This window comes from Oreochromis niloticus, linkage group LG4 (genome assembly GCF_001858045.2).
Source record: "Oreochromis niloticus isolate F11D_XX linkage group LG4, O_niloticus_UMD_NMBU, whole genome shotgun sequence".
Lineage (NCBI taxonomy): Eukaryota > Metazoa > Chordata > Actinopteri > Cichliformes > Cichlidae > Oreochromis > Oreochromis niloticus.
In genome coordinates, this window is record NC_031969.2 from 2,237,267 (window position 1) to 2,247,214 (window position 9,948).

Sequence of the window (9,948 nt, forward strand, 5' to 3'; positions counted from 1 at the left end):
GGTCTGATATAACAACTGGGTGGTATTCAGAAGATGTGACTTTAGGCATCAGAGAACCATCAACAAAAAAATAATCTATACGGGAATAAGATTGGTGTACCTGAGAGAAAAAGGAAAACTTTTTTGTTTGTGGATTACGCGTCCTCCAAGGATCTACAAACCCATTCTGAGACATGAAGTCAGAGATTGATTTGGACATAGAGGACTGAGTAAAGACACGAGGTGAGGAGCGGTCTAGTGTCGGGTTCATTACACAGTTCAAGTCCCCAGCGAGAATTAAGCAATGGGTATCAAGAAAAGGAAGAGTGCTAAATAGATTGTTTGTAAAATCAGGGTTGTCAAAATTTGGAGCATAAATATTGACCAACAAAACAGGAGTATGAAATAGTTTACCAGCAATTATAAGAAATCTACCATTTTTATCCTCAATTGTTTTGGAAACCATAAAATCAACCTTCTTACTAATTAAAATAGCTACTCCCCTGGCTTTAGAGTTAAAGGTTGAATGAAAGGTCTCCCCAACCCATGAGTACCTGAGCTTGCAATGATGTGTATCTTGCAGATGTGTTTCTTGTAAAAATACTATATCTGGATTTAGACGCTTCAAGTGTGAAAATATTTTAGAACGCTTCACCGGGTTGTTAAGGCCTTTGACGTTCCAACTTAAAAATCTAACTGAGGAAGAACTTGATGAGGCTTGTATGTCACAGGACATGTGATCAGTCATTTATAGCAGAAGTAAGTAGGCACCCCCCTCCCAAAGGAAAACAAGACGGAAAAAACAAAACAAAAACAGAACGAAAAACAACAACAAAAAACAAAACAAAGACCACCCACCCCACCCCCCTCCCCTTGCTTGCACTGTCCTTCCCCAAACGAAGGAGCGGTGCAGACTCCTATGGGAGTCATTGACAAAGTTGTACTTTCAGCTAAATAGCACAATAGGAACAAGAAAAAACAAAAAACAAAAACACCTTTAAGTGTCGGGTGAATCCCGCAGGCCTAGACACACAGTATAAAATGGAAACATAGGACAGGCACTAATCTAAGAATGCCTAAGTGAAAATATTGTTTTTAAATTAACCCTGTAAGGGACAAACATTTTAAAACTGACTCATACATTTTTGAACCTAAAAGAATACCTTACCCCAGACGAAGAAAAACACACTCCTCAAACAGTGAAATATAAACCGGAGACGTCAATTGCTTCCTTAAATATATTATAGTATATATACATTTTTTTTTTCCTCACTTGGTTATCGTCTTAATGTAAGTATTGGCCTCCTCTGGAGAGGTAAAGTCCCGTGTGACCCCATCATGGGTAATCCGCAGCCGGGCTGGGTGGAGCAGGCTGAACCGGACCCCTTCGATTCCTCGGAGCTGACGGCGACAGTCCGCGAAGGCCGCACGAGCTCGGGCTGTCTTGGCGGTGTAGTCGGGGAAAACGGAGATGGTCATATTGTTCACCTTAATCCGCTGAAGCTCCCTTGCCCTCGACAGGATTTTAACACAGTCAGTGTAGTAGTGTAGCCTCGCTACAATGGGACGGGGCCGCTCACCTGTTTTAGGCTTGGGGGCCAGAGTACGGTGAGCACGGTCTAGCAGCGGCTCCTCGGCGAGGTCAAAGGCCTCCTTCAGCAACCGTGAAATAGCGGCCGTGGATGCCGACAATGGGTCGTCCTCTGGAACCCCAACGATACGGATGTTTTGACGCCGGGACCGGGACTCCAAGTCGTCACATTTATCCTCCAACTTGGCTACCGCTTTAGTTAGATGCTCCACTTTTCTCTGGAGGCTGACGATGTCATCGGTACAGGTAGACAGGGATCGCTCCATCTCGGTGACCGTTACCTTTAGCCCAGTGAAACTCTCCTGCATCGCGGACAGGCCAGAGGACAATTCCTTTTTGAAGGAGAGAAGCTCGGACTTAATGGAGGAAAGACTTTCACCAAGGATAGCTTGAAACTCCGTTTTAAGTGTAGCAGCAAAGTCCTCGCGGAGAGCCGAAAGCAACTCCGCCTTGAGAGCGCTGACATCGCTACTGGTGGCGGCCTGGGCCGCAGTCCCCGACTCGGGATGGGTCAAGGGCTCATCAGGAGAAGCAGGCCGCAGGTGAGGCCGAATCGAGCTTCCTCCTTTAGTCGGCTTTGGTGGCATTTTAGTGACCAAAATGAAAAAGTGTACTATTTTAAAACGAGTTAGATATCGCTTGGGGTCGAGTCAGAAAAAAAGTGCCCAGTAATTATTAAAAAAAAAGGTCGACCCTGCAGGAGCTCACCAAAACACTACTCACTCCAAGCCGCCATTAGTCGGAAGTCCATAGTTTTTTTAAATCTATACCTAAGTACTTTTATCTCTGATGGATGCACTGGGAGCAACAGTGGTTTGAGTATCTTGCCTAAGGATACTTGATACTTCCACAGGAGGAGCTGGAGATTGTTCCACTGACCGTCCGATTGGTAGATGAATTGCTCTGATACCTGATCCATGGCCACCCTACATCCCAGGAAATAGAAGTTAGAAATTAATTTGTAAATAGTATGTAACAATAGAGGTGTGAACTGAAATGGGAGAAATAGTTCATTTATGTAACCTGTCCATTAATCTAGTACTTTAATGTTGCATATATTAATGCACGCCATGAACTCTGTAGAAATATGTAAAGAAAGAGACACTCTGGAAGATTTTATACCTACCAACAAAAACAAAGGTTTAAAACAATTATAACAGCAGCAAATGTAAAGTCAAGTTCACATATCGGCAAAGGAAACTAGAGACCACTATGCCAACAATGCTAACAAACAACATGGCTATAAGGCTAGCTGAGATGAACTCACCGAGGAACAGTTCCAGCACAGTTACTCCTGATATACACATCCCTGGATCTCCTCTTTCAGTCTGCCTCACTTCTTACAAAGGTCCAAACTGTTTCCTGCACAGGGGTTAGGACTTTATGTAGTTTTTTTTAAAGTATTATTTTCTGTTTATTTTTTCCAATTTCTCTTTTAAGAAATAAAGAATAGAAAAATAAAGTCAGTAATTTTCCTCAAACTGTGATCTGACTGGCTTAATAAGTCAGATCTCATTTCCTATTGGAGAGGAAAGTTAAGTCCCACCCCTCTGTAAATATCTGTAAGAAGTCCAGTGAAGTGCTGCCGAATAAGAAGAAGAACAATAATAATAATAATAATAATGTGTAGTATGATTAATATGACTGTTCCACATAACCCTATAAAAAAGAAAAACATATTAAAGAAGTCATGGTGGATATAAAAATACTGTGCAAGAACTGCTGTACCAAGAATAGTGTGTAGTAACAGTATGTTACGCCCCAGTCTAGGGGTACAGGAACATAGCAAACGGGTTAAAAACGAAGTGACCCCGCCCTGGTCCCCAAAACCTTACACAGAAAAACTAATGTCTTAAGTAAACGGTGGTTTATTTGTCTACACTGAAAACTTAACTCCGGGGAAACAAAGGCCAAAATAACAAAGAAAACAAGCTAAGTCAGGAGAAGAGGCGCTTCTAAAACCCTATGTGAAACAAAAACCAAACAAAAGACACACACCACACCTAACTCCCTAACTGAAATAACCAGGAGAAAACAGTACAGGAAAATAATAAGGCAGCTCACCCCTTCTGTTTCAGTGTCTATTTACAAGTGAAGACTAATTTACACACTATCTACAAAGCTCAATCTGAGGAACCACACACGAATAACACAAGGTTTGGAAGCCAGGGTCAGGTCTGCTGCTGCTGTCAGTCGCTGCCATTCAACTGCTGACGAGGGGACCGATCAGCCGCCACCAGCTCTCCAATCAGGAAGGGCCTGTAGAGTCTTAAAGACACAGCACAACAAATATACACAGCCGGCCCAGGGCCGTAACACAGTATATGGAAAATTCATATTTTATTTTCATTATGGCCAGTAAATATGAAATATATTTCATTAATACATTTAAATGTATTTATTTATAAATGTATTTTATATTTAGTAAATTTATAATTGGCTTTAACTGCTCAGTGCAGCTTTCGCCCCTGTTACAAACTGGTTCAGACTCCTACCTTCATTTCAGTATTCTGCAAACCTCAGGTGGGTGATGTTTGCATCTGGCAAGAAATATGTGTATCTGTACCTCTGTGGGCTTGTCTGTGTCAATGCTCTGTTGTGTAGAGAGCTGAGGTTTGCTCGAGTCTTGAGCTGGTGTTCATAAAGCGCCTTGAGGCGACTGTTGTTGTGATTTGGCGCTGTATAAATAAAATTGAATTGAATTGAATTTAAAACCATGGATTACACTATGAGATATCAATCTGATCAATCTGAGAGGAGCAGTATATCAAAGTATGTCGATCCCACCAGATGGCCCTCCAACTACTGCTTTTGAAAATGACCATGCTGTTGTGTTCAGGCGCAGACCGTATTCCACTGGAGAACATTGTATGTGTGAATGACAGCAAGTTCAAATTCCATGCTCTAAAACACTGTGTGATAACAATAAGCAGATACCCATGTGTATGGGAAATAAACATCCAGCCGCTCATGTCCACTATCGAGGGGTGTGTGTGTGTGTGTGTGTGGCCCCACTACCTCAGTGCACAAAAATGACCTCACGTTCCCACTCACAGGGCCATTTTTGAGCCAAAGTCTTTGCAGTAGTGACTTATAACTCATCGCTTGCTCATTTCTCTGCTGATGGTTTCACTGCGACTGGCGGCTCGAAAAATGAAGGTATGAGCATGATGGCCAAATGAAGCTCTCTGAAGCATCGACGCGTATAATTTGAAACAGGATTCATTACTCGAAGCTTTTCAACACAGTCCTCGTTTACAGCATCTGGTGGCCAAAGCATGAAGAGCAGCTTAAATCTACAGCTTGAAGTGAAAAGCTTCACTATGATTTCCCACTGTGCAGCTGTGACTGCAGCTGCCAGACAAGCCGTGTGATGACGTTGTTCTTACAGCATCAACACAGTAATTCAAATCAAACTTATGACAAAGGAGACCCTTGAACACAAATCAGCCTGATAAGAAAATGTTTGTGTGCTGGTTTGATTCCAGTCTCATGGAGAGGGCGGGGCTTATGTCCTATACTGCAGCCGGACATCAGGGGGCGATAGAGACGCTTTTGGCTTGTCTTTCGTCAGATGTTTTGTCAACCGTCGAAGAAGAAGAAGAAGAGCGGAAGACAAGGAGGGGAATTCAAAAGAGAAGCTGAGTTCTGTTGATATAAAGTTAAAACTGCGGGAGGCTGAGCAGCACAGATCCCTGCGGTGTGCCTTAAAGCAGGTAACACATACGGCAGAGTGACGGTGGGTTAGTGGGTAGCACGTTAGCTAGTCCGTGAAATTAACCAAACAATACAAACAACCAGTCTCACGTTGAAGTCGGTAACCGGTGACACCTCCGCTCCGCTGAGGTCAGTATATGCTACGGACCCGTTTCCGGTGTCGGTGGAAACTGAAGGGGTCAAAGGTCTTCGTCCTTCGTAAAACAGGTGTTTGGCAGTGAGGAATATTATTCATGCATCAGTGTCATGAAACACCTCGGTGTTAAAGACAACGCTGTCAGTTATACAGTAATATAAATGGCACCATGTTTACGGGATCACTTAATGACGCAGTTTGGTCCATGAGGGAAACACTCAGTGATGCAGGTAAGGATGCAGCGCTATGCCCCGCCCACTCTGTACTATTGGAGGGTCTACCTTATAATATAAAGCAGCTTGAGGCGACTAGTGTTGTGATTTGGCGCTGTATAAATAAAATAGAATTGAACTGAATAGTTTACACAGAGTTTGTAATTGCACAGAAATAGTCAGTTCACTTTAGACATGCTATTTTCAAACAGGAAGCTCAGAAAAAGCCCAGGAGCTTAACAGGTAGCCCCTTAAAACTGATGGGAGTGCTGGGTTTTAGGTCAAACTACTGGAACTCTTGAACCATTGGTGCAATGAAAACTTCCAATGGTTCCTGAACAACTCAACTCTGTACTTTTTCAGTGATATTAGGGTCATTGCGGTGATCCCAGGCAGGGTGCCCCATCCAAACCCTGGCAATGAACACAGAAAACAACCCAACAATCAAAACCAAGGAAAAAAGAACCCTCATGCAGGATGAAATGTCTGCAGAGCTGCATCACACTCACTCTTTGTTCTCTCAAACAACTAATCACCCTAACATCACTGAAAAGCGCGGCTTTCAGTAACTGTTGGAATTCTGTCAAATGAGCAAACGGTTCGGGAGTTATGGGACTTAAAGATGTTGAAAATAAAAACCGCTGTGAAACACGTGACGCTAGCGACAGGTTAGGTTTCAGAGGGTTAGAGTGGGAGCGTAGAATCCAGCTGCCACTCAGTGGTTCCTCGTTGTTTGGCCAGCTGCACTGAAACAGGAACATCCACTTCAGGTTTGTAATGCGTCTTATAAATGAAAACTGTGTTCACCGGGCTCTTGGTGCACCTGATGAACACACAGCAGTGTTTTTGTGATGATTATTTCATGTCTTTATAATATATTCATATGTAAAGCTGTGTGATTATGATGATCAGGGTTAAGGAGGACCTCAGACTGTTATCCACTCTGCTTTCTCCTGTCAGCATGAGTTTCTCCACTGGCCATTCTCCCCCCCCTCTCCTCTCCCGGTCCCTCTCCCCTTCTCCTCATCTCCCTCCCTGACGTGTTGTCCTGAACTCAACCTATCGGTCACGCTCGGCCTCCCCCCTAAGACCAGCCAATCACTACCAAAGCCCCGCAAACTGAAACAGAGTCAGCAGAGTGAACAAGCACAGCTGAAGCACAACCCTAAAGGACAGACGGACAGAAAGAGGAACAGACAGGTAATGACTGTGTGTGTGTGTCTGTCTGTGTGTGTGTGTGTGTTGACATCACGTTTATGGTGTCCTGCAGGTGTGTTCTAAAGAGGCAGTCATCACAGTAACACCAGAGCCTGACATCGACTCCAGCAGTGACGCCCCATTTCAGGACTGGCTGAGAGGTGAGAGCATGCTGCTGCTGCTGCTTCACAGCAGATTATGACCTGCAACTGTACCAAAGTAAAGTCAGATGTACTTGGTATGGAAGATGCCATCATGTGCTGGGGATTTCTGGTAGAGTCACTGTGTCGAACCTTCTCTGCCAAACTCTTGGCTGTGAATAAACCTGGACCCAGCCCAGCAGAAAATGATGTTTCCTGAGGCGGAGCCTGTCCCAGCTGGCGAGCGCAGGGTGTACTCTACACGGGCCCATCGCAGGGCAACACAGATTGATACAAAAAATGTGTACCGAGTGTCCAGCTCCGGGGCCTCGAGGGCCACGATCTGGCTCTGGGGCCTTGAGGGCCGCCGTCATGCAGGTTTTAGATCTTACCCTGGGTCAGCTGAATCAAAATGTAGTTCATTCCCAGGCCTCTGGAGAACTTTAAGAGATGTTGAGGAGGTCATTTAGCCATTTGAATCAGCTGTGATGGATCAAGGACACATCTAACACCTGCAGGACACCGGCCCTCGAGATCATTATATTTTAATGGCTATATTGCGGTGTAGTTCTCACCCCTCAGCTGTGTCATCACCCTGCTGGGGAGGCAGGCCGGCGGCTGGCCTGGAAACCCAAATTTGTGAATGCAGTAACTCTGGAACAAAGCGATGTAGCATTGCCAAATAGATACCATACGTACGTTTGCTAAAACCTTGGGACGAGTGTGAATCTCACTGATCTCAACCTCAAACTCAAAGGCAGAGATTTTCAAATGTATACCACAGGTGCCTCTGCTGTAGGAGGCTGCCAGTATTTTACAGTTTGAGATTGGAGATTATATACTGCACGGACAAAAGTGCTGAGCCACACCTCTTCATTCATATGTTACTTTTTGTGTTTTCTCTGCACCATGTGAGACAAGCTTATGTTGTTGTGTGTCTTTAACATTGATCACCAAGCACAATGTGAAGTGTCAGCTGCAGTGGTGTAAAGCACATTGCCACTGTGTTCTGTGGAATGACTACGCTTCTCCACCCGGCGATCGGATGGATGACAGAGGAAATGAAAGTGTCCTTCTTCTTGGACAGTGGTGCTTTTGTTCCAGCAGTTTCTGGAAGCACCAAGGCTCCGGCCTCATTCACTTATTAAAAGATTTAAGTGACTGTATGTATATATTTGAGACCCCACAGATCCTTCATGTAAAAACTGTATAAGACTATAAAAAAAGAATGAACTGCAGGTTCCTGAAATACCAACAACTCGTTTTTGTTTTGTTGTGGATGATGACGTCAGCTTTGTCGTCTCCAATAGAGCTGAGTGTACTTCTGTGCTCGTTAGGCCGTCCGCCTGACTGATTTACTAAACTGAATGAATTATTCAGTCTTTGTCCCGTCTGCTGCTCGTTGTAGGCCTCAGACATGTGGTGGAACCTCCTGCTCCAACATCCACTCATGACCTGAGCTGTCTGGAGAGGGCGGAGCTAAATTCTACCCTGGCTCTGAAGACTAGGCTTCAGTCACTGCAGGTGTGCACAGTTTTATTCAATGACCACTCAGCTGATTAACAGCTGCTCACGCTCATCTATCTGTTGTCCTACAGGATGCTCAGTTTGACTCCCAGAGGGCAATTCAGCAAACACTACAGAAGTCAGAGAGCACAAAGAATCGTATTAATGCCAGAGCTACTGAAGGTAACGCACAGATCCTATGTTGTCTTATTTAAAGTCTCCCTTGGTCACTAACAGCTGTTTCTCTGTTGTGAATGAATGAAAAGTACCTCATTCATCCCGTATTTGTAGAGTTCTGTTGTTGCAGGTGAAAAGCTGATGAAATCATTAATAATAACAATAATAATAAAGAATCCGTCAGCGGATGAGCCCTCTCGAGTGATCCAATCACTCTCACTCAGTAGTTTCAGCCGTTCTCCACCACTCTAGGGGGCGTCTCCCACTTTGACCTCGGGACTTCCAGGCCAGACTCGGCACATGCTTCTGTATACTACGCTGACCGCTTGGTTATGGCGTTATAAAACAAATAAAGGAGAAGAAGCCCCCAGTGTGGAGCACTCAATAGTCCGTGGTGTGAGTGACAGAAGTAACAGGAGGGAATGTTTTCAGCAGTCTGTGCGCGCAGAGTTCTTACCAACATTTTTGTTTTCTTTCTTTTGTGTTTCTCTGCTCATGTGCTCTGTAGAGGTGAACGTCTCTCGCTCTCAGCTTCTCTTCACTTCGTTGGTCAGCGTGGATGTGCAGGAGGATCAGCTGATAACCCAGTTGCTCCAAGATAAGCTGCTGCGAGCTCCACCTTCCCAGTGCCGTGGAAGGAGGAACACTAAAGGGCCCTCCTCCCTGTTTTTCATAACATCTGACCTGCTCAGGCAAAAGCCCCTTTCACCAGAGGAGGTGCCATTCAGCCGTAAGCTCTCCACATCAGCTTGCCCCGCCCACTCGACTTTTGACCTCTACAGACGGCAGCGGTCCTGGGAGACGACACCCTGAGTGCCGACTGGGATAAAGATGGACGTAGCCACTGTGCCACTGGCCGTACAGCTGAATCGTCTCACTGTTGCTTTGAAACTGGAGGTGACCTGTGAGGTGTTTGCAGAGTTCGTAGGCCCGCCCACCGTGATCCCTTCATGCCAGAAGTGATGTCACATTTGCTTTTGTTCCAGATTTTTGTAACCTCTCATTGTGACGATATATCAGTGCAGAAGCTCGGGGCTTTCCAAATTAAAAGAGGAGATGACTTTGTGTCCTCGTTTTCTACTCCTGTAGACACAGCCTGAGATTTACTGGAGGTAATGAAATGCTTATTCAACACATGTAACAATTATCTATTTAATAGTTTTAGGAGAAAGTGGTCAAAGTGTATTTGTTAATGTTTTATGTAACTATGTAAATGAAAATGTGTTTCCTTAGAAACGGAGCTCAAGTCAAAGTCATATTTTAGCATCATTTCAATAAAACCTTTTGTTATAC

The 9,948-nt window shown here is 44.5% G+C and overlaps 1 protein-coding gene across 2 annotated transcripts; it reads left to right on the top strand.

Annotated features, from left to right (window-relative positions):
• Positions 1-5,164: 5,164 nt before the first annotated feature.
• ppp1r35 (protein phosphatase 1, regulatory subunit 35) lies at positions 5,165-9,948 on the top strand. 2 transcript variants are annotated; one of them, XR_002062023.2, is made up of 7 exons: positions 5,165-5,653; positions 6,596-6,835; positions 6,906-6,993; positions 8,381-8,496; positions 8,571-8,661; positions 8,908-9,051; positions 9,164-9,306. XR_002062023.2 is itself a non-coding variant. In XM_005461606.4 (6 exons), exons 1-6 carry the CDS (start codon positions 5,648-5,650, stop codon positions 9,466-9,468), a joined length of 846 nt encoding a protein of 281 aa, XP_005461663.2. In that variant the 5' UTR covers positions 5,480-5,647; the 3' UTR covers positions 9,469-9,948. The 2 variants fall into 2 exon arrangements, 1 of the variants encoding a protein (XP_005461663.2); XM_005461606.4 differs by lacking the exon at positions 8,908-9,051 and having other exon boundaries at positions 5,480-5,653; positions 9,164-9,948.